Source organism: Antedon bifida, chromosome 8 (genome assembly GCF_963402885.1).
Source record: "Antedon bifida chromosome 8, ecAntBifi1.1, whole genome shotgun sequence".
NCBI lineage: Eukaryota > Metazoa > Echinodermata > Crinoidea > Comatulida > Antedonidae > Antedon > Antedon bifida.
Window position 1 is genome coordinate 19,855,000 of NC_136233.1, and position 25,628 is coordinate 19,880,627.

Sequence of the window (25,628 nt, forward strand, 5' to 3'; positions counted from 1 at the left end):
TTCGTATGGTGATTTGATGAGTTGAAATGTTGACTGTTCTATTTAACTCCGCGTGACATCATCATCGTTCCTAATTCATCGTTCAATGCTAGGCCGGGTAGTAGCTAGGCCATTCAAAAGGGGAGCGCTCCAATACTGGACGGTTGTAAGACTCGCAGGTTGATTTTCGAACCATACAACCTTGCTTGGTACGTATGCAAAAGTTGTGTAAAAAAAGCTGAACGTACGTTAGTGCCGTTCATCGTTCAATAATGCCGGTCTTCGTTCATGGTGAAAATAATGAACCACATGTTTCATTGACCTATCAAATGGCAAGATACACTCAGGCGTTGTATAATACAACCATTTGTTGATGACGTGGTATACACAATCATTCTTTCTTGCTCTGTTTCCCATCTTTCAATATCACATTGAATTACTTTTCTTAAAATATTCTACTGTGTAACCACATAAATATTCTACATCATGCTCATTTTATCTTTTTATACAAGTTGGTTATATTATTCAATGTATATCATTATGTTCATGCAATCTCCTCTATTGAATATTTTCCCTTAAAAAATAGTAATTGGATATTGTTTATGAATACAAATATTGTATTAGAAATACACTTTGTCGTTATCAGATTTCGTTAATAACATTTTCTATTTTGGTTTTGGATTCATTACAGTTTTAAAATTTGTAAACATCCTATAATTTTACGGTCAATTAAAGCAGATTGTTGCCATATCACTTAATTGATTGAATATACTGTACTTTTTAATTTATATTAAACCTACATACTGTACTTTATGAAATCTACGAAAGCCTATTTGTGCCACTAATATCAATTGTCGATGATTACTATGTCAAAATTTCGACATAAGTCGAACTTTCATCATAATCCTATTCGGCCGAAAGAAATTCTCGATATGTATGACTTGCTTCAAATTCAAAGAGGGTCTTTCTTTAAAGAATGAGATCATCAGATGGTTAGTTTAAGTTATCTATAGATAGACATAGTCTACTATATCAAAATTGCAAAGTTAAAAAAAAGAACATACTATGCCGAAATTTCGATTTATACAGTAGGCCCTACTCAAGTAGTAGGACATGGAATTCCAACTCATTTATGGTTGGCAAGGAAAGATCTATACTGTCGTGTTTGAATGATGGCGTTCATTGCCCTTTGAATGGGACGTAAAAATGATGTTGGTCTCGGGCACAGCACTGCACACACTACAGGAAAAACTCGGTACAATAATTATTGTGTTAGGAGTGGAGTTGTGGCTTGGTGGTTATGATGCTTGGCTACCACTCCAAGGATCCTGGGTTTAAGTCCCGTCACATGTCAGGATTTTTTCTACAACAACACAACAAAAATACAACTCCACTCCCAAAGACTTGTAATAAGACTTTGTTTATGTAGAGCATCTTGTGTATATGTTTGTCTTGTGAACCTCTGAGGGTCTCTAATGATCAGCAATTGCTGGATGGATCACTCTCATTAAATATGGTCATAAAAAAAAAATTACGTCAGCTCTTTGGTTGCAGCTAGCTCGTGAAAAGCTTAATCAAAATGATCTCACCTTTGTTGTATCATTACATCTACATCATTCAATTTTGTAAATATGTATTTCATTTTACTCATAATTTATTCGATTGCGTAATTGAAAAAATGTATTGGACTAATACCAAATGTACATAAACAGCTGTACTTCTTGTGTATATTTCCATAGTGTTTAATTATTTATAACATTTTAGTCAAAACCCGTTTTCGTTAGCTGTTAATTTGAAACCAGTAAGACTATAGATTACAAGCTAATTGACGAATGAACGTGAGTCTTCACTTGGGCATTAGCGCGTCGCGCCGTATAGTTACGCTCAGGCCACAACTCCGCTGTAATTACAATCCAATTTCGTTTCCTAATAGTCAATATCATTATTCATTTATCTGTCTTTGCGGATGTATTATTCCAATTCAATTCCCATAAGTCAACATAGTAGTCATATTTCTCTTTCTTCGGCTTTTTATTCAGCTATTTTAATCGTAATAACATTAGGTGAATCAGTGTTGGCTTTCTCTACAATCTTCTGCACTCGTTCAGAGATGAGAAGACATTTAAACTGTATTCTGTAAATTCAAATGTAAAACACGTGATTCTTTAAATCTATAAATAACTCAGCAAGTACAGAAACGTCAAGAAGCATAAGTTGTTTTTCTGTACATATCGTGCATAACTTGCCGATTGTTTGTGCCAACGATTTGACAAACAGTAGCGTAACACACTGCGCATGCCTACAAATCAATATGTGTTGTGAAAGCTACCGTTCTGTAACATGCCGATTAGTTTGTAAGCATGCGCATATGTTTGACACGCTCTATTGATTCGTATTATTTTGTGCAGACAGCGCCATGCAATGGAACATTTCCTAATATCGATCTACAGTACATGCTAATGCTGGACGCTACACAATATTATTATCAGTGATTTACTGTTTACAGGTCTTGATAATCTATGGCATTATAGTATATTACCGTGAATTAACCAACGTATCATAACAGACTCAATAATGACCTTGATTTGTCGGCAGAACCCATGATATATTATATAATGATATATTGAGATAAAGAATTGTGACAAAACATGTATGTTATTGTATTCTACTTGATTTTAATTTCTTTTCATATTTCAATTATGGATTTATTAGATATTATTTGTATTATTAATAGTCAATTATAAAACCATCCTACCTTTAAAAGGGTCTACATTTCCTGTAGTCACCTCACCTTTCCCCGTTATATTATTCAAATTACCTATAAGTCCAAACCCTTTCCTTCAAATGCTAATTTTCTTGTGTATACCTTGGTGTAATTTGGCCTAGCATTACCTGGCATCAACTTGCGTACGAGATTGAATTACGTGAAATTTAAGATTGTTAAAATTTCCTCATGATTGATTTACGTTAGTAGGCCTACACTTTTTAAACAAGGTTATATACATGGCTGCAGTCGCGTGCTCAAGTTAGTGTTTACCAACCAACCGACCGACATAGTAAGCTGTAGAGTGTAAATGTTCACACCATCCAACAGTCAATATGAATCGCCAATAGGATAGGAAACTCGTATCTTTCTAACCCAAGTTTCATGGCTTATTACTATTATCTGATTAATCTTGCAACTGTGACAGGATCGGTAAATATGTCAGCCACAAAACCTATTCTCATATTTATTTATGCTCTCTCACTCATTTCCTCATTTTTTTGTAGTTCCTTCCCATCCTTTCGTCCTTTGTTGTTTTAAGATATTCCAAAGTCAGTATAAATTGTATTATTATAATACAATTGTCCATCATAATACAACAACGTATTTTGAAAGAAAATGTACAATTGAATGTAAATGTAACGCCATTATTAAATAATGTGATGCTGTAAAGTGTTTTCCATCCATAAATAATTTATGAATAGTAAGAAAAATTAATCAATAATTATCAATTTAATAGTATTATTATTCTTACACTATATTACATATAAACAATGTATGTATTTCTGTTAATGTATTTACAAAAAAATTATATTTAGGCTAATTTACAATTTCGATAGTAAATTGTAGTTTATGGATAAAAAGAGAAATTAATCATTAATTATCAATTAAATATCAATCAAAATATTTTGGCTAATTTACAATTTCGATAGTGGAATACTAAATCAAAAAAGAAAAGAATGTTATTACTATACATTTTACATCGTGTTTTAAAGTAGTTTATAAACCGAGATGTTATGCCTTCAGTCATAGCGTAACGTGAGTTCATCAATGCTCGCATGGTAATCTTATCTAATCTAATTGATGTTAACTAGCTGTGCTTCGACTTATGAATTAGAAGGTTTCAGATAGGCCTACGTGAATTTGTTATTTTGTCATCCAATTTATTCAGTAACGCTTAAAGCTGCTGTAAATTTCTAGATGAACTGCTTGTTATTATTACAAATTTAAATTCGTTGCTTTCAATTCTAATCAATTTCCAAGATGTTCTATGACTCTAAACAAACCCACTTTCAAACCTTAATAAGACTTCGTTTAAAGATGGCAGAGTTCACATGATGTATGTAAAATGGTGAGTTAGTATGCAAATTTATTTGGTACTGATTGTAGAAGTTCTTGCTATTTCTCAAGCAACTCATTTGGATTTTATAATTTGAATTTTTACAGTTATAGGCATACAGTACCATTTCAAAGTGTTCATTCTTGAAAGCTACCACCAAACAGTGTTCATTATTCTGTCTATAACGATGTTGGCTGATACACCGGGCTCTTCCGAACCATACACCGGACTCCTCCGAACCATACACCGGGCTCTTCCGAAAGTTAATTTGGGTTCTTCCTTGCGCACATGAACCAGATGTTTTAATTCATGTCTCTTCCAACGCTTCCTTATTCGTCTTAATATTTAGCCTTCAAATCTCGTTCCTTCAACATGAGGCAACTTTCATAGAAAATGTTAACCAATGTGAGAACCATTCGTGAGATCTGAAAATGAGAGAGTCTGTAACACAACAAAAGGCCATAACAAAATCATAATCTCTCAATTATCTTGTTCCAATTGTTAAATGTAACAAGAATCGTCTTATAAATCTTTAACCCAGAAACTTTCTTTCAAATTACTAAGCAACTTTTATAGAAAAGGTTAAACAAGGAAACCAAGATTGATAGGTTCCGAAATTGCGAGAGTCTCTTGCAGAGGGACATAGAAAAGTAATAATCTTTACATTCTCTTATTGTTTCAATTATTCCAATGTTTAGCCTAGAAACTCGTCACATTCCTTCAACTTACCAGGCAACTTTCAGTGTAATCAAGGCAGTCAAGATTCCTGGAATCCTGAAGGAAGAGAGTCTCCTGCAGGAAGCCATAACAATTTCGCAATATCTAAATTAATTCATACACTTATCGATATAGTGTTCTTTTGCAAGATAATATAAACATAAATATTTCTTTGTCAATCTTGCTATCAGTTTTATTTCTCAGAATATACTTCTTTTTTTTTTTCAAAAACCGGCTTTACTTTCAAATATTAATCATATTTTTCCTGTCAATTGTAATTGTCAAGAGGCTTAAATGCCATTCACTTTTGCTCTTAGATTTCTAATATTGTCTTCTGTAAGCTAAAACATAAGATGACATCTTAAATCCGCTGAATAATTTATCCGTATGTATGGCAATTTATTAATATGATATTGCTGAATTTCCGCATCAATTAAAGATTAGCTAAAATGATGTATTCATCCCCGTTTTATCCGACTTGTCTAAGATATAAATATTACGATAAGTCTACAACATTGAAAAAAAAGTAGAAAGTTTTTTTTTCCAGCTGCTGATTTTCCCCTTTTACCTTTAGCCTACATTTTTTTTTACATTTTTAATGTAGAAATTGCTGTCGAATTTTTTCGTTTAAAAAATCGTTTGGATAAATATTGTTTTAATGTGTTTTATATAATTCTAAAAACCTACATATTATGATTTTAACACTTATGCTTTCTGCAATTGTGCCCTTAGTAATGTATTTTTTAATATATCCAATTTGGTTAATATAGAAGAATAAAATAAACATGTAACGATTTTTCACTAGACGAATTTGTTCGCGCGAATACGTTTCGCAGAGAGAAAAAAAGTGAATAGCTACGATTTTCATTTTTCATGTTTCATTCTGCTGAGCTTTTTGATTTTTAAAAGAGTTCTCATGAACGCGTCATAGCCCATTTCCTGAGCTCTGATTGGTTGCGCGATTTTCGCTTCTCAAAAAGTAGAAACAATTCGCTGAAGTGAAAAACTCAAGGAACGAGCATTCGTCGTATAAACTGACGATTTCTATTCGCGCGACCAAATGACCTAGTGGAAAATAGGCTTTTATGTTACGTCATGTTCCAGTAAAATTATTATATTATAGTCATATATTATTATGGCTCATATTATGACTGGACCTTTAAGACTACCCGTGCAGTATTATCAAGAATATTACGCGTAATCGTGATGGAACTGTCAATTAATTCTGAAGTAATTATATTTATGTAGAAACATAATGATTTTAAATTATTCTACATAACATACATTGTTACTGGTTACCATTATTTTCCATTATTTATAAGCCGGATGTTACACTATTTTGATCCCAAAGAGATTTAGATCACTAAATAATGCTCAATGTATCTAGTTCAGATGGTACAAAGGACTATCAAAAAGATCAGGTATACTTGCATATACTAATAAGACGTATTGCTGAATTTGAAATCCGTTTGCATATGTATTCGCAGAAGCCCATACCTGCAGGTGAAAAATTGTGATTTGACGAGTTATTCTCCAATACTATATGAATTAAATTAGACCTACACTTGTTAAAATGTTATACTATACGCTAGATATAACTATACAACGATAGTATTCATTTAGAAAGAGAAGGAGATGAAATTGTTAATGACAATGTTGATGAGACCGAATCACTTTGAAAGTAATTATGATAGAGAAGACCGATTCTGAAAATAATTTAGAAGACGATGTAAATGATTTAAGAAAAAACATTTATTATGATGGTGATTATTATCAATATAATGATAATTCTATTGGTTAGGAAGATAATGGAAAAGGTGCTGATAATTTGGAAGATAGTGATGATTATTATGCTGATTATTTAGGAAGATAGTGATGATGATGCTGATGATTACGAAGGTAGCGATGATGATGCTAATGATTACGAAGATAGTGATGATGATGCTAATGAATACAAATTATAGTGATGATGATGCTGATGATTACGAAGATAGTGTTGATGATGCTGATGATTACGAAGATAGTGTTGATGATGCTGATGATTACAAAGATATTGGTGATGGTGCTGGTGATTACGAAGATAGTGATGATGATGCTGATGATTACAAAGATAGTGATGATGCTGATGATTAAGAAGATAGTGATGAAGATGCTGATGATTACGAAGATAGTGATGATGATGCTGATGATTACAAAGATAGTGATGATGATGCTAATGATTACGAAGATAGTGATGATGATGCTAATGATTACAAATATAGTGATGATGATGCTGATGATTACGAAGAGAGTGTTGATGATGCTGATGATTACGAAGATATTGGTGATGATGCTGATGATTACGAAGATATTGGTGATGATGCTGATGAAAATGAAGATAGTGACGATGCTGATGATTACGAAGATGATAATGATGATATGTATAAAGGTGGTGATGATGATGCTGATGATTAAAAAGATAGTGATGATGATGCTGATGATTTGACAAGATGTTGGTAAAGATTATGCTAGGAAGGATGCTTAGGAAGAAAGTGATGATGATTACGAAAATAGTGATGATGATAACGATACTGGAGATTACACAGATAGTAATGATGATTCCGATGATTTGGATAATGAGATATATATTATAAGATAAGATAAGATATAAGATAATGATTATAATGATGATTACAATGGTAACGTGACAATGTAGTGGAACTGTAGCTTGGTGGTTAAAATGCTTGCCTTCCAATCCAAGGGTCCAGGGTTCAATTCTTACCCAGTGTTAGGGTTGCAAATCACGACTCTTTGAACTCAGACCACTCCCTAAGCCTGATGATGAGGTTTATAAGCACGTTAAAATAATTATAAAATAGTGTATTTAGTTTTTAAGAAGAAGAATGATATCGATGATGTCAGAAATAAAATACCCCATTTCATTAAATTATTTATATAATTTTTAATTTTACTTATATTAGAAAAAACTTGAATCATTGAACACAAATAAAATTAAAATACAGTTAATACGTAAACATTCTACAAAAACAATTTGTTTAAAAATAAATTACGGCAAGTTGATAATCGCAATAGGTATATCGGCTTATAAAGCAATTTACCAATAGTATACAAAATAATGAATGATAAATAGCATACATAGTATTCCTAGTCGCATTTAATGGTTATTATTAAAACAAAGTAGAGGCGCTTAGACACCTTTAATATTCTATACAGTAGATTACGTTTACAAAATATTCAGAAAAGTTTCATCATGCTCAATTTGATAGTAGACCTTGGGGAATCCCGTAATACATCGAGTACCTAGGGTTTCGATACAAGATCGTTTTTTTATCTTCTTCAGTTATTTAATGATATTGTGTTTCAGTCGCACACGAAACAGAATATTCAAAATCAAATAGCAGCCACGATGGATAGAAGATTCTAACGTGCCAACAATAATTTATATTAAAAAATTCAGACAAATTCAAATAAGTTCAAATTGCAGAAGAATGTATAGATATTGTAGTGTAAATTACAAATTACACTATTACTGGTCATATGTGGATTTGAAGGGAAGTCCGTTAGAGCCGGAGTTAAATTTAGAGATTGATCACGTGGGAGTTTTCACTGGTACAAGGAGGAGGCGGACTTAATTCACTGGAAACACCTACAACACTTTATAACCTACGGGTATATGTCATTAATGATTATGTGATTGTGGTGGTTATTCTGTGTAGATATATAATAGATAATAGACCTAACCAAATGACATGCTGTAGGCCAAAATAATTCTTGGATTGAAAAAAAAATGTATTTACCTAAAAAACTGTAATTTAAAGCAAAAAATAGTCAAATTGGCTGCCAGCCAATGGGTTTTTGGTTGAATTTAACTATTTATTTTATTCATTTTTCTACGGAAGTGATTAACTTGATTAAAACTACAAAAAAATCTATTCAAAGTCTGATTTTATTTATCTTTATTTTTCATGTTTTTGGGGGACAATACGTCTTTAACTGGTATGTTGACTCTAATAAGAATCAAATGGAAATGTCCAAATGTCAATTAAAACTAGTAATTATCGTACCGGTAAAAATGTTGCCACAAGTTAACATTACAGTTAACCCGTTTATATCATTTGATTTCAACTGGAATGTTCTTATTAATCTCATTTCCATACAAATTGAAAAACCGAGTAGTCGATGTATAGGCCTACTCGTCCACATGTATGAACCTTTCGATTTAAGTGGAAATCATTCTCAGTGAAGGTACGACTACTACCGTGTCTTGCTATTGTCTTGCTATTCTACATCTCCGAGTTGGTGCCTAGAGAGTAGTCTAGCCTAGGAAGTGTATGTCCTAAATTCCTTGAAGAAGATTGGCCTAATCCCGAGCATGTTATATTATTAAAATATTTATTAAATTAACCCACTTTTGACGATAATCGATAATTCACAGTCTGTAAATATTATTGAAATGCGGTCTCAGAACGGTTATTATAATATTTATTCAATTAAATAACCACTTAGTTTGTTTTACGATAATCGATAGTTAACCTTTTAAAGGTATATTTACATTATATTTACTGTACTATTTCCATTTCCTATTTTCATCCGCTGTGATTTTAGTGAAGCGTTCTACAGTGCCATGACGTCATACGTCAAAGAAGTTGGCTGTTAACCTATTTGGTTTGCGGAAAGCACGACACAAAGCTAGGCGGTTTATGACTGCGTATGCGAAAATCAACCCGTAGTGTCACGCCGCCTTGTCTACTCCGCGTAAAAAACCCCCAATAGATTCCTGCCTTCCCGAATGGTTTAAGTCCTGGTCTAGTCTCCCTTTAAAAGTGAGTGTGCTGTATTAAATTAAACGGATGATTTAAATAGATAATTTCATGAGGTAAAAGAGGCGAAGTATACTATTAATTTGAAAGGAATTTTCGCACGTTCATCAATAGGGGCGCTGTTTTCTAAATCAACATTAAAAGCATATTATTCTATGTTCAGCTTTTAACACTGACAACAATTTCAGTTTTTATAATCAAAAGTATAGTGTACACACAATTATAAAACATATATACTATACGAAAAAAAACTAAACCTATGTGCCTAATAATAATGGATTAAGTATATTTATTTTAAGGCAATGTCCTTATCTTGACAGATTATCTAAAGTGAATTTATTAGCAATTTATTTTCAAGTGTTGTATTAAATAGCCGTAGGTAGTGATCTACATTCACACAAAATTAGGTAAAGTTAGATAGAGGTTAAAGGTTAGATAGTTTGAAAGACTAAGCAGATTGTAGACGTATCTCATGTGGTCGAGGTGAATAAATACAATCACGCTTTAGGCATAATCGTAACGATGCATAGAACTGTAGACAATAGTACAACTTATGACACTGTGGTCGCACCCCATGGAAACACTTCATAAAAGAATCCGTTTTACTTAAATGAAACTAGTTCTCATAAAGAAGAGCATAAGTGAAAAACTGAGACTTTACATATCAAACTCGTTATTTAACATATACAACAATAATATGTTTCAATATTTGCTTAGGTTATTTATAAAACTGACTTAAGATAAATAATCAATGACTTAAAATATTAAAGTTAAGGCGATTTTTTACTAAGCACGTTTGAAAAATCTGACCATTGGAAACTAACTTTCTGGTGTTTAAAATTGTTTTTTAAAATATTTTTCGTTTTGTTTTCTAGGAAAATGGATGCCTTTAAACAGCAAGCGTTCATTGTTAAGAGATCTTATGCACCCACACAGAAAACATGGTAAGAATGACACTATAACTGTCATTACTGTTTAATTATGCTTATGAATTTTTGAATGATAAATTGTAGATCTTTACAGAACTGTTCAGCCCACTAAATACGTCAGAACTCAACCAACGATATAAGATCATATCTATCGACAACAATTTCTTGTAAGCTAGAGATACAGGTGGTGTATTTGGGAACAGACAGGATACTGTAAAGTGTTTATTGTCGCTAGAGGTGATATCGTTCGAGAATATGTGATGATGTGACAGTGTTTTTTTCTGCCGCCCTAATCAAAATGTCCACAGCTTCTATCAAATCATAAATACATTTAAAAATGACGTTTTTGTTTCTGATAAAAATATGTCGTCGATTTTATGTCCGCTCAATATTTGTTAAACTAACTTGATTAAATAATGATAATGCATAATTTAAGTATAATTAGTAATACATTTCAAATGTTTTTAAATTAGAAAGTACACATGTTTATCAATATAAAAACAAACACGGCAAATAGAAAGGTGATAGCATTTCCTTATTTTTAATTCCTAAAGCAAAACACAAGCAATTTCAAATTATGTGAAATAATTCATCCCGAGCTTGCGATATGACCGACCCTGGGGACTATAAGCCGACAGCAAAATATTATATCTACTAGTAGAAAACACAAGATATTCTTCGGATCAGTGAAGCACATAGTTCGTATATTCACCAAGTATTTGCACTAATTAATTCAATACAACAGGCATTCAGAATTTCTAAAATCCCCCAGGAGGCTTATCAATTTCATTACTGACAAAATAGATGCTTATTCAAGAGAGATAATTCGATGTAGAAGAGTGAATAATTGATATGACTCCATTGATCTTGATCAATAACCTTAACATTATGTTCCGAGTTCAAAGGTTAAAATTGTAGGTTTAGCGCTCAACTTTTAACGAATCACGTGAGGTTTTTTTTTAGAATTTGATTGCACACTTCATTGCTTTTAATTTTATCTAAGTCTATGGAACGCATGATGAATTCAATGCCAGACTGGTTTGAATGATATAATAACTACTGTAGTCTAATCACCGGTTTTATTTCTAAATTTAAAATAAAATTATTAAATACATACATTATTATCTCTGAAGGTTGACACAGATTGAAAAGTTCTTTTATTTGAAAAGATCATGATATAGCCATAGTCTACAATAGTAAGGCAATTACACAAATGTGAATTATTTTGCAGACTTTGAGTTTACGACTGTTTGGAGATGTTCTTTAAAACTACAGTCTCTGTTGCAGTACTAGTGGATGTCCTCTATAACATCACATGACCGCAACAACTTTTATTTTATTCTCTGCAGTTCAGAAACCTCAGCAAACTAGTTGCCATGGCGCATGACATAATTAGTTCCTTTCTAATTTAGTTTTCAACTGGTCTACACTAGCAATATTTGGAAAACTGGTTTTGCCAAACTTGATGTTTACTCAAGTTTTATAACCAAAGTTTTCAGTGCAGACTACAATATATAATTGTAGGGAGGTGAATAACTTTGAATTCGAAGTTGAAATTTGAATAATACGATAACAGTGACTTTAGTATGATAAAAAATACCCTATCCTACAGTAGTAGGTCTGACATAATTAAACACATTGCGTACAGTGTTTCGTGAATTAAACAAAAGTATATGTATTAGGCTACATTAATAAAGAACAACATAGGCCTACATTTCTATTTCATTGTTTTAATCATTCTTAATATCCTACCATGCAATATGGTAATAACGTAATAAAAAACTAAAACAATATAAATTGGTTTGTTTATTAAACAAACCCATTTATATTATTTTTGTATATATATACTTTTGTTTAATGGATCATTTCAGTATAGCATTTTAATGAAGAATAACAGTTACAAATCTGAATAAAAAAGAAAGGCCAATCAAAGTAATGGGGTAATTAAAGTAATTGAAACGTTAAATCGACATTTATCGAAGTAGTATTATTTTATTGGTGTATAATGTAAGTCGAAGATTATTTATAATTAATGTTTATAAGTTCTGTATATTGAACTCGAAAAAATCCAGGTAATGTAACACACCAGCCTAAAAGGTTAGGTTATACACTGCTAAAGCATATGCATAGAGTGACAATTTAAGAAGGTATTTTACCTCAACAAAGAGGCATGGCTGTTTTCACTTTTTGACAAATAAAATATTTCCAAAATAATGAAAACAATTTATAATAATTAAATAAACTATAACATCAAACACGAAGAACTACACAATTATAAGAAAATAATAACAAATCTCTTTTTTAGGAATGTGCGCTGCGTAACTGTTTATACAAAACACCACATTTTGCAAGAGCTGATATTCTTATATATAAGTAAACTCTATAGATAATCTCTCTCGATTATAAAAAACAAGGCCATATACATGGCTGCAGTCGCGTGTTCAAATGTGAGTTAGTGTTTACCGACCGACCGACCGACCGACCAAACGACCGACATAGCGAGCTGTTGAGTCGCGTGCAAAAAAACACCGGAGGTTGAGTGGATTTCTATTTGAGCACACAGTTCCAGAAATTTATACCATTCAGCCAACAAAGAACTGGTTTTTAGAAAACCGTTGACATAACACATTTTATCTAGGTCCATGTCTTCATTAAATTTTCAGAGGAAGACTTTTGTAAAGAATTTACCCCTCATCTCTTCAAAAGTATTAGTATAACATCACGGTTTCATAACTCCATTCGCCCTAAGCCTAAAATAAAACTTAAGATTATAAGCACGATAAATTATGAAATAGTTATCTATCCTGTAATTAGCAAGCTATTCGCTGTGTGATGCGATAAAAAAAAAGAAAGAAAGCTCGGCGAAGTGTGACACCATTAAAATAACATATCGTACAAAAATAATTATGAATATTAGTATCAACTATTAATTATCAAACAAATAAAACGTATTATTTAATGTAGTAAGTATATACAGTGTACATCATTTACTACACGTTCGCTATGAACTTAAATTATAAATATCCAGATTGAAAACGACGCGAATGTATCGTCGAACATTCACATCTGTAAACATGCTAAGCTGGGGTTTTTTCTTTATCGGTCAACTTCATAAAATTGATTTTCAAACTCTCGTTGATTGCAGAATCATTTGCACAACTGGATATAAAAAATAGAGCTGTTGAAGAATACTAGTAATGGGGCGCCAACTGGTTATAAACAAAATAAAGCTCTTGAATAATACTAGATATGGGGAGCCAACTGGATATACAAATACAGTTATTCAATAATATCGCATTCGACTAACAATGTTTACGAAAAATAAAAGAAGAAATAATGTATTCGTCATTACAATTATATTAATTATTGTTTGTAAGATAGCGGTCGTGTGCCATACGGCGCCCCGTATTAAATAAACTGTTATTGCTATGACACGCTAATCGAATATAGATAGTTTTTCGAAGGTCAGTATGATTTTCCAGGCACGTGCGCATTTTAAATGCATACGTGTACGGTATGACAAATATAAAACCCCATCCGTTCCCTAAACATATTTTTCAAAAGTGTCATGGTACGGTGATTCCATAAATTTATTATGAAGCCACGAAAGATTAGCTTAGAATGGCTGGCGTTTTGGAATTTTTTTTTTCTCTTGACTTAACTTGGAGTGCACAGACCTTAAAATATGAATCCTCCATAAACATGCATATGTGAGCGGTGTATATGGAAATAAAAAAAGGAATTTCAATTAATTTATTTGAATTTGGAAAAAAAAATTAAACATATAATCCTTTCAAGGTTCATTTTACTTATGTTCAGTATTTATATGTATTTTTTTTTATAATATGCATATAATTTTGGAGACTATGGGAAAGCAAAATGATCATAATAATATTAATGCCACTTTCATTATTATTACAAATGTCGCATTATTATTTTATCCTAAGGAACAATTTTATCGAATTATTTAAGATAATAACTACTGTAATTATTTTCAATATTAGTACAATTAATATTGCAGTATTATTAATTATGTTGATTTACTATTGACATATTGTAGGCCTATTAAAGCTATTATTATGTTTTTAAGAAAACTTTTTTTGAATAGTTGTTATATAATGTTAGTAATTGGAATTGCGTTAACAGGAAGATAGATTGTATATACTTTAATGATGATTTTCATTTATATTTTTCTGAAACCCGTATCTCAAACTACTGTATTTTTATCGTTCGTGTGTGATGAATTTCCAATAAATCGTCTTATACTTATACATATAAAGCCAAATACCCTTTTCAGCCTAGGATTACTTTTTATGTCAATCTGTCCATCACTACAATAATGTTTAAATCCGAAAAAATATATATGTTATTGTATATGATATATTTCTGATTAGTGTCTTGTTAGATCCTGACGTCACAAGGGTGAAAGCATTCAATCATTCTATTCAAAGCACGTGTGTTTCAACTTTTATTCTTTTACTCATTGACAAGTTACTTGACTGATTTATGTAGAAACCGTCACAAGGGAGGACTACATCTTTCATTCATAAGCTTTATGTTTTTTTTACTACTGTACATACTTATGTGTTTCTTTTTTTTCTTTCATTTCACACGTTATTCATTAGTTCATCGAGTTCTTGGACGATATACACAGACGGAGCTTGTGATCGGATCCACCAGCGGTACAATAGGCCAAGATGAACAGGAATGTCTGCGAGATCATCATGTGACTATATGGAACGCAGAATCACAAGCTGGCACGTACTATAAACGGATCTGTCAACAGAATAGATCCGTGCCAAGTGCGCTTGCGCCGACAGATGGCGAGGGATATGGTAATTTTTTATTTTTTTATTTCTGGCACTTGAAAGCTACTCAATAAAAACAAATTCTATAGTTTTCGGCAACAAAAATATCTTAGTAAAGGACAAAAACTATTATTATTATTTTTAAATTATTAGTCTTTATTCAACAACATTACAAAGAATGTCACAAAATTCACCTGCTTTACCATTCAACCTGAGGAATGATAAGATACGCATTGAAAAAAAACCCAGATAGATACAAATGTAGTATACATAAACAGGGAAGAGTTAAATTACAGTTAGAGTTTTCATGTAATTTAACTCTTCCCTGACATAAAGAACTTATAAAGATAAGTAGTAGCATACAATGGAGCAGTTTCAATTAATGTTCTCTTAGTTTTGCTATTCTTTTGCTAGTCTTTACTTTTTCCAGAGTAATCAGTCCTCTCCGCGCATGCTAACGTTCAAGAGATGCCTTTACTCTTCATTTGCTAAAGTTGCATAATTATTTTTAAATAAATATTAATTATGTTAGGCCTAATTCATTTTTTCTAAATGAATTTTGTACGATTATCGATGGCATAAATACTTCGAAGCAGCGTAGCAGAAGTGGAGTATTTTGAAGTGAAAAGGACAAGCCATTGAGTTTGAACAACTGCTTTCTTTAAGGAAAACATAGTTCATTGTTGCTCATAAAACCAATGGCTAAACACCATATCTGATATACGATGAGCTGCCTCTAGACCTTCTTTATGTTTATTATGCATAGCATTCGAATCGACGTCCAGAAAATGTCAGCACCACATGTCATTATGACACCTCCAGTTCTGCATCACATTGCAAAAAAAAATAGGGTTTGTTACAACCCATTTATTTTCTGAAAAAAAACAAAATAACCGACTGCGCCAACTAATATTTACAGATTACATATTATGCTAATTACTTTAATGATGTCATCCAAATACATTGAACTTATTACAAACCGAGATCTAGATAAATATATTAGCAATTATAGAGTAGGTTGGTTGGGAATAAAAGTAATGACTTTAATGTGCTCAGAATAATAAAAATAATACAATATAAAAAGTATAGAGTATTAATAACTTTTCTGGCTAGAATGGATTGAAATCAATTTCACTAATCTAAAATGTATAGCATTTTCTTTCGAAGTATGATTTGAGAATGATTGAATATGATTATTGTACGTATGTGTACTGTAATCAATGATACGAAAAGTGTGATATCTGCTAATCCCGATGCAGTTAAACTCTTTCCATCATTCTACATCGGACCAATTGTATTTTTCAAAGGTGATGGTACATTGTAGGCGACATAATACTCGGTTACTGACACTCTATATCAGCAACACAATTATAAGTAAATTATGGAAAACATTGTGAAAAAATAAAAAAGAATATGGACAAGATATTCAGCAGTGAGATAAGGCAGATGGTGAACCAAGCGAATGGCAAACATCCGTTCAACATGTGTAGATATATAGAAGACCTCGCACAGAGTCCTAGCAAGAGAAGTGAGAAATTACAATTTATTACATTATTCAGTTTTTTTCTGATAAGTGAGAAATTACAATTACACTCTTCCCTGGCAGCAATACATTATTCAGTTTTTTTTCTGATCCAACCACCAACACCACCTCTCAATTTCCAACGGCTATGCGAAAAAATACGTTTATGTGTAAAGATACATACATACATATATATGGGATCCTCCTCTTCTACGTCGTAGAACTGGAGTCGAAAACCTATTCAGCACCAAAAAGCCGACTAAGGTGTTCGTTAAGAATTTTCTTCGATTGTGTAATGGCTTTGGTAATCATTATTAAACCTATTTTACTTGTTTATCTCATTCTATTTACAAGATTCAAGGTTATGCTGTTATTTTCTAATTTTAAAAAATGCTAAAAATTAGTTACTAACACTACTTAGTAAACTACTGTTTTTATAAGGCTTGGAGACAGACATATTTAAGATTATAAATTAAAGATCCACTTGACTCTTTAAATTAAAACATATCATTGGCTTAAGTGAACATCTATTTTATTATTAATATAAACGAATGAATAATAGATTAATAGCATATTGTATATATGCATTTTATAATTGGAAAAGGGAGCAGGAACTGGAATCATGTTGATGTTTACAATGCGCTCGCAAAATAGTATTATTATTTGTATGGCATTTGGTGAAATAAATGTTTCAATTTGAGGCAGGAATAAATGGCACAGTTATTTTGTTACTTTAATTCTATTTCATTAGGCCTAATTATAATTAATTTTATTAATCTATTTTTAAAATATAAGTTTACAATATTATTATCATTAGACTAGTATATAGATTATGTAATATTTAAAAATGCTAAACATCGACTTTTCATTTTCACGACTGCGCATGCTCAGATGTTTCGGGCGCGTGCAGGATGACTTTTAAAATTCCGCGTAGCTAGTCGTGAGACGCGGCGGGAAAACAAACGGCTGCCCATGTTTGGAAACCACTCGTGACTATCTAGAGTCTAGAGTTATAGTTGTGAAAAATAATTATCTAAAACACACTATTTACCAATAAACCCAACATTACCTTACTGGTTCCTCTTTTAATTTACATTAAAACGAATGAATACTAAATCGTGGTAAGTTATGATGTGCAAATCATGGGTGTGTATTACTTGGACACTTACCAGGCGCCTTGAAAATAAACTAGATGGTTCTGAATTATTTATGAAAGAAACCTGAATGAAGTTTACAAGTCATTTAGGCCTACTTACTGCCAGAGGTTAAAAGAGAGATCAGTGACCTATGCAGTGAATGCCTGGATGGGTTAAGAAGAGCGATCGCGTGCAATGAGTGTTTGGATGGTCTGAAAAGAATGATCACAGGCAAAATGACTGTCGACTGCCAGGGGATGGGTTGAAATAAAGAGCAATCATAACGAAGGGTGTCGACTACTGTTAGAGAGGGCTGAAAAAGAGCGATCTAGATGGGCTAAACAAAAGATCCAACAATGGACGTCAACATTGCCCCAGATGTAGACCACAGAGCGATCACGATCAATACCTGGATGGGCTGAAATAGTCGATCATGCTATGCAATGATGATGTACTAAAAAGAGCGATTGCATCTTATGGGTTCCTTGATAGGCTGATGAAATCACTCAGAAACTGAGTGAAGTACTAGTCACAATATTGCTACAGAGGGCGCATGTTGATATTTCGACCCATGTTAAAAGAATACAAATGTTTAATATGAACTGATTTTCTTGAATTTCAATAGACATGCTCTGTATATATATACATCTATTTACACCGAAAATTAAAGATAACTTCAAAATTGTAGGCGCTAAATAACAAACAAAGCAAGTAATGTAGTTGGCAAAAAATCTATTTTGCCAAGTAAAAAGAGCTATCATAATCAATGGATTTCGACTACTAGCTGAAAAACGATATCATACTATAGTATCAAGTTGTAGGCCTACTTTATTAATGTTTTAATTTCAGATAATTAATCATCATTTATTATCTCATTCTTTATATTTAACATAGATTACGTAATTTCAATCCATATTTATTATACGAATATTAATACCTCGCCAAGGTCAACAAATCTACGTATTGTGTCAATATTAATTAAGTATTGCTGCGAAACAGCTATTTATATTTTGCATAGAAATTTTACCTCCCGTCACGATTTATTGCTTGTCAGATACGGAAGTTCGTTGTTTATGTTCAAAACATTGGCCTAAAGACGACCTAGGCTAAGTTTACTGTTTTTGCTTTCTGCGGGTAAAACCATTTATTGCAGGCGACGATTTTACAGTGGGTCTTTTGTTATAAAATGAGAGGCGTTCTCATTTACATTCGGTTTGTGTCTCTTGGAGGGCCCTGCGTCAATAAAACTATTGCGTTATGAGATCTGCTCGCAGCACTCATATGTAGGCCCTACATTATTTATAATAAATAATAGTATTGTGGTTTTTTTCAGATCCAGTTATAACGTCGGAAGGGGACCCGCTGTTTAAGAGTATTAAAGAAGGGTACTCCGTAACAATCGAGTGTATTGTTAACTCGAAGAGCACATTTGAATGGTCTCGAACCAAACCTTCTGATAAAATCCAAGGTATGGCTTAGTGTACATTATACTCGTATATAGTCGTTCATTGTAGACGCTACGATCCGAGTGTGCATGCGCAACTTACTTGGCCATTCTTGGCTGCTTTAAACGTTTGTATACATTGGGATTATTATTTTCTTAAAACATTGTAACAAATAAAAACAATATTCGAATTCAATTTTTGCTTTCAATATAATTATTTTTGTTCTTTAAAAAATGCCTTTAACCATTTTTAGCTGTATTATATTATAATTTAATCCATTAATCGGAAACAATTATTGTAACAAAAAAAGAATATGTTTTTAGATATTCAATAAGCAAATGTATTTCTAGATTTTAATAGAATATTGAGCGGCGATGTCTTCAAGACACCGATAGAGGGCGACAAGAAGCTATCTTTATATCAAGTAGTAAACACAAATTGTTATACAAATGCCAATTTCCCTATAGCAGGATCAGAACTCTCACATTTCCAATAAAAGGACTAGTTAAAATATTATAACTGAGGACAATGTCCGAGTAGTATAATAGACAAATGTTTTTCAAGATTTTAATAGAATATTGAGCGGCGATATGTCTTCAAGACACCGATAGAGGGCGACAGGAAGCTCTCTTTATATCATAGCGGGATCAGAACTCTTGCATTTCCAATGAAAGGACTACTTGACATATTATCTGAGGACAATGTCCGAGTAGTATATGTTGACACGTTATTAAACACATCATTACAGTATTGTTGGTGGGTGCATTAAATGACTTGCATTTATTGTAATAAATAGTTCTCTTTTTTTTTGTTTATCACTTTTTTGTTTATGCAGAAATCGATTCGACAACAAGAAACAATCAATTTGAAATTAAAGAAAATGGTTTTAAAAACATATCAATGCTTACGATTAAGCAGATGACAACGGACTATTCGGGGACATACGTGTGCGAAGCAACGCAAGCCGAAGGTCAATACGTACAACGTTTTCAATATGAAATACAGACAATAGGTAACAACGATACGCCACAGTTATGATTTTTTTTCTTAACCTATGTTTTTATTGCTCTGTCTACACTATCAAACTGTATGTGACAAAAAATGTGAAGTGCGCATAATGATGATAACGATGACATCACTGCCATAATTGGGCACATCACACATTTTTTGTCAAACTCTTTTCATAGTGTAGCTATAAGTAAAGATAGGTTTACTCGATATTTGATTTTGAATCCTTGACATTTTTCATACTTTTGCGCCTAACAATAGCCAACTAATGCTAGGCATTAAAAAAGGGAATAAACATACAGTTAGGTTGAAAACTGATAGCTTTTGATGTATACTTTAAATATACTTCGCTTGATTAGTTTTGATACCCATTATTTTTCACATGATTAATATTGCTGAACGTGTAGCGGTTATATTGTACGGTTAATAACACATTTTTATAGATACTATTTACATCTTGTTTTTAATAGTTGCTCCAAAAATTACAGACATCAAAGTAAACAACAGTTCAATTGGTAAAGGTTGTCTATTGGAGTTTAAAGAATCTGTTTTCCTTAGTATGAGCTGTGAGACTAATGGTTCTCCACTTCCAAACGTCTTGTGGCAGAGAACATCCAACAAGGATGATAAGGTGGCATTCATGAACGCATCGTTTCTCATATTTCCCAATTTGACACGAAAGTATGCCGGAGTCTACACATGTAAAGCATGGAACGAGGCTGGTGTGGTGAACCGAACAGTGAATATATCAGTATTGCGTAAGTTACTGGCATCCTGCTATACGTATATAACATTTTCAACTTAATAAAGTTTATCGCAAATTGTGTGAGCGATGCATAATGGGAAGGGTTTGGGAGCAACAACCACCAATATATAAAGTTTGTATTATACGGTGGCGCTATTGCTCTCAAAACCCTTCCCATCATGCATTGTGCAATGACGTTTCTCGTGAAATCAAGGTATTTGCGATAACCCTTATTGTGTCATCTATACTATAAATATTATACTATACTGTAAAACATTTTTACTATTTCAATACACCAGATAAACCAGAAATTACGTCCAGCTCTGATCAAGACAGACGTGTTGGGGTGGGCGAGCAACTCGCTATCTTCTGCAAGCACACTGGAAATCCACGCCCTGTGAACACCACGTGGTACAAGGACGGTGTACCCATACATTCAAATTCCATGTGGATGACAGAGGATAGGTAGGCTTTCTTTTTAACCATGCACAGCTTATTTCGAACGTCAACTAATTCATCTTTTATTAAGATGTTTAGGCCTACATGGTTTGATTCCAACTGACATTACCCCTTATATATTAACATCATTAGCCATAGAAAGCATTCTAAACCGCCCGATGATATTGGCCTACTGGATCATATCTGATGAGGAAAAGCCGTCCTAACCGAGATTTGAACTCGGAATTTTCTACTTGATATTTCCTAGAGCACGTGTTGGCTTTCCATGGATTGTTCGATTGGATAGCGACCCTTTAACAAACACCATACGCGTGGTTCGGTGGAACAGCGCTATAGTGTTCAATGTAAGCATGCGCAACTTAGATACAATTGATACGCCCTCATCTGCTAATAGCCCTTACATTTACACTATATATTTTTTATTTGTGTTTACAGCTTACTGGTGACAATTTCGTCAAAAGCAGACTATGGTGATTACACGTGTGAAATTAGTAACTCGCAGGGTAAAACATCGAGAACATATGCTATTAGTGGTGAGCATCAACATAATCATTAATTCACTATTCCCTGGTTTAACTACTGTTATTATTCACAACATATTTAATCACAAACACTCGTCACCATCCATTCACCATTATTATTATCGTCTACATGTTCGTATCGTCGTAACCATCACCACCACTACTATTACGTCATTTTATCTATCATCACAATGTCGTCGTCATCGCCAACAGCAACAAACGATCATTAAGTCACCGTCACCATGTAGTCCTCATTCCCTCTATAATGTGATTATCAACATTTTTTGAAAATGGGGATTTTTCACAAACGAACATTCTGCTGTCACCGCTATAAAAAAAGTTGGGTCATTATGTTGACATAATCACCCCAACTTTTTTTTAGACCGGAGCTACCTTTTAAGATACAGTAATGCTATTTTTCCCCTTTAAGGTCGTCCAAAGATGCCTACTATTCTCAGTGGAAATACGAGCAGAAAAGCAAATGAATACCATTTAAGATGGAAATCTAATGGTCACTACGTTGCTCACAAGTATTTCATAGTTCGTGTTATTCAAGTTAAAACAAATGTGGGCCCACGTATAACAAATGTAAGTGAATCGTAATTATCTCAGAGTTAGATAAAATGTAAGAAAGGATAAATATGTATTATATTACTATTTAATTAAAATTATTTCTTTTTTTGTTGAACCAAATAGGCCTAATGTAGACACAAATGGTATAAACGCTTAGTAGCGTTTCGTTGATATGCTGTCAACTTCTTCAAACTTCGGAAATTGGTCTGTACAGTCTTAGAGATGCTGTGTGGCGCCACCAGTCGTCCTGTTGTTGACGATTTAGCGTTTCCGCTCTTTTCCTTCTCCTGCTTCAATTATCTTCAATAAACTATCGTAAACATGCGGAAGATCATATTCTCCACTGTTGTGTAGGCCTATGCATATTGCTTTCTTAATCTTTCTTCTTTCTCTATCTTTTATTCCTTTTCGATAACCTTTACTTTCCAATTTGGTACAGCTGGGTCTCCAAGACTGTACAGACCATTCCAAACAATAGTATGGTCTGGTCGTGACGTATCACACGTGGTCAGCCCTACACCAGGAATCGCAGTTTTAGTTATAATTATATAACCTAACAAATATATTTGTACAGAGCTTTACATACTTAAATATACAGTCGTAAGAAAATTAACTTCGTCGTCCGATTTTGATTGTTAAGCAAAATATTGTGTTTTTTTTTCAATTAATGCTCAATGAAGAAATCATACTGCGCATACATGAATACCTTTTGTTGTTGATATTTATGAGTTATGATATTACCAGTTGATGTAAACTTAATAAATCCTAGAAGAGCGCGGCAAAGACGTCCAAAGGGCGTATTTATGTTTGATTCAACGCAGTGCTTTAGCACAATAGTTAGCGGGTTGAATCTTATTTCCGTTGCAAGTCCTTCTGATTCATTTTCCATGAATGTTTATTCTTTCGTTTGATGCTATATATCTAGGTTTACAGCAAAATCAGATACGTTATATAATAATTCTCGACAGTGTGGACCTCGTTTGGAATCACTTTTGCTTGTGATAGGCCTGCATCATAGGCCAAAAGAAGTCCTCACATTGTTTTAACATGTACTCCTTTCCCCCAACAGAACAATAATACTTTTAGCGATGGTATTGAAGTTCAACGAATTCGAGTTCCAGTGATTTCGTCGAAAAAACACTTCGCATTACGTTTACAAGCGCTTCGTCGTCAGATTTCGTATAAGATATTCGTCACACCGTATATTGAAGATGACATTTCTGGAGACGTGGCAAGCATTATAATACAGACACCTCTAGGTAGCATTATAATAATTATATGTATCTCTATAATACCCTTATACAACAAGATGTGAAAATGGTATTAGTAGGAAAATGGTATTAGTAGTAGAATGGTCAAGTTTTTAAAATTGCACTATACACGTCAACTTAGCATAAGCCTACCTCGTTTTCACCTGATACTTAAGCTTGGTTCTCACTAGAGACGCAACACAAGGACGTAACGCAACGTAAGTGAGTTGACCAATCACAAGAGCGATGAATTATTCGAACTGTCGCTTGTCATTGGTCAAAACGTTTGCGTTGCGTGTACGTCCTAGTGGGAACCAAGCTTAAGACAGAACCTCGTGTATGACTACCTGGTGTAGGCTACACAATTGCACACCTCGTTTAGACCCGATTCCTGACATGTCAACTCTTGAATACATTTAATCTATTGAATTTAGTTATATTATGAACTCTGTCGTTTCAGAGGATTACGTCCTTCAAGCAAGCGTAGCAACACCGACGCAGCCGAAAGGTAAGACACAACTATAATATGAATATTTTAACTTATGATTACAATATGATTTCCAATATGGTAAGTAGGCCTACCTCGCCATCTATTGCTTAAGTCATTTTAAAGAAAAACATAGGAAAACAAAAATGGCAGATATTATTATGCATGTTCGTAATAATAATTTTACAATTGATTTGCAATAATTATGGTAAGTAGGCCTACTTCGCCATTTCATTGCTTAAGTCATTTTAAAGAAAAACATAGGAAAACAAAAATGGCAGATATTATTATACATGTTCGCAATAATAATTTTAATATAGCATGCTTTATTAGAGAAATCAAATCCCACGATATTGCAGCGAACTTGATCGGTTGTCATGACACATTCAATTGGAAACGCCTAAGAGTGATGATTTCAAAACTGTTTGCCTGCAATTTTCTAGATCCTGAATATGAACAGCGCCATCTATCTATTACTTAAGTCATTTTGAAGAAAAAATTAAGAAAACAAAAATGGCAGATATTATACATGCTTGTAATAATCATTTAAAACAAATATAAGATCTTGAAGGAAACTTTGTAGCTACACACACCGTCTAAAGTAAAGACAATCAACATGAGCTAACGTTGTATTTATGCTGAGTTGCACACATAAGTTGACATACATTCAACATTGAGTAATCCAGTTAGTTAGAATCATTTAGTAGGTCTACGTAGTTACTGTAATGTATTGTATTGATGTTTGTAATGGACAGACACAAGCTACGTAAAACGAAAACAAAAACGTTTTTGTTGTTGCAAGGAGAAATAGACACATGCGCGGGCTAAATAATTATAAACATTATATTAAAAGAAATTGCGTAGGTCTGTCTTTCTTGTGTCGATCATCAATGCGAAAATTAAGTACACAATAATTTTCTCAACCTACAAAACAAAGGAGAAAAAGGCCTATATTAGGTGGTGCCTCATGTTACAGAAGAATAATCTACGTATATGGATTTCAGTTCACTCAGGTACCCTACAAATTAGAATTTAATACGTAACATGATTCTATTTCAACTCTCTTTGCCACAACATAAAATACATGATTTAAGTTACATGAAAACCTAGATTGATGTTAATATAT

The 25,628-nt window shown here is 32.9% G+C and overlaps 1 protein-coding gene across 1 annotated transcript in view; it reads left to right on the top strand.

Moving 5' to 3' along the window:
- Positions 1–25,628, top strand: part of LOC144849889 (protein sidekick-2-like) — a 42,260-nt gene that overhangs the window by 12,596 nt on the left and 4,036 nt on the right. Inside the window, exons 2-11 of the mRNA XM_078706990.1 lie at positions 10,495–10,563; positions 15,174–15,383; positions 19,348–19,482; positions 20,295–20,471; positions 20,938–21,225; positions 21,512–21,677; positions 22,107–22,204; positions 22,623–22,780; positions 23,835–24,024; positions 24,476–24,523. Coding sequence (XP_078563116.1) covers positions 10,495–10,563; positions 15,174–15,383; positions 19,348–19,482; positions 20,295–20,471; positions 20,938–21,225; positions 21,512–21,677; positions 22,107–22,204; positions 22,623–22,780; positions 23,835–24,024; positions 24,476–24,523 — 1,539 coding nt within the window. The remainder of the gene's footprint in view (positions 1–10,494; positions 10,564–15,173; positions 15,384–19,347; positions 19,483–20,294; positions 20,472–20,937; positions 21,226–21,511; positions 21,678–22,106; positions 22,205–22,622; positions 22,781–23,834; positions 24,025–24,475; positions 24,524–25,628) is intronic.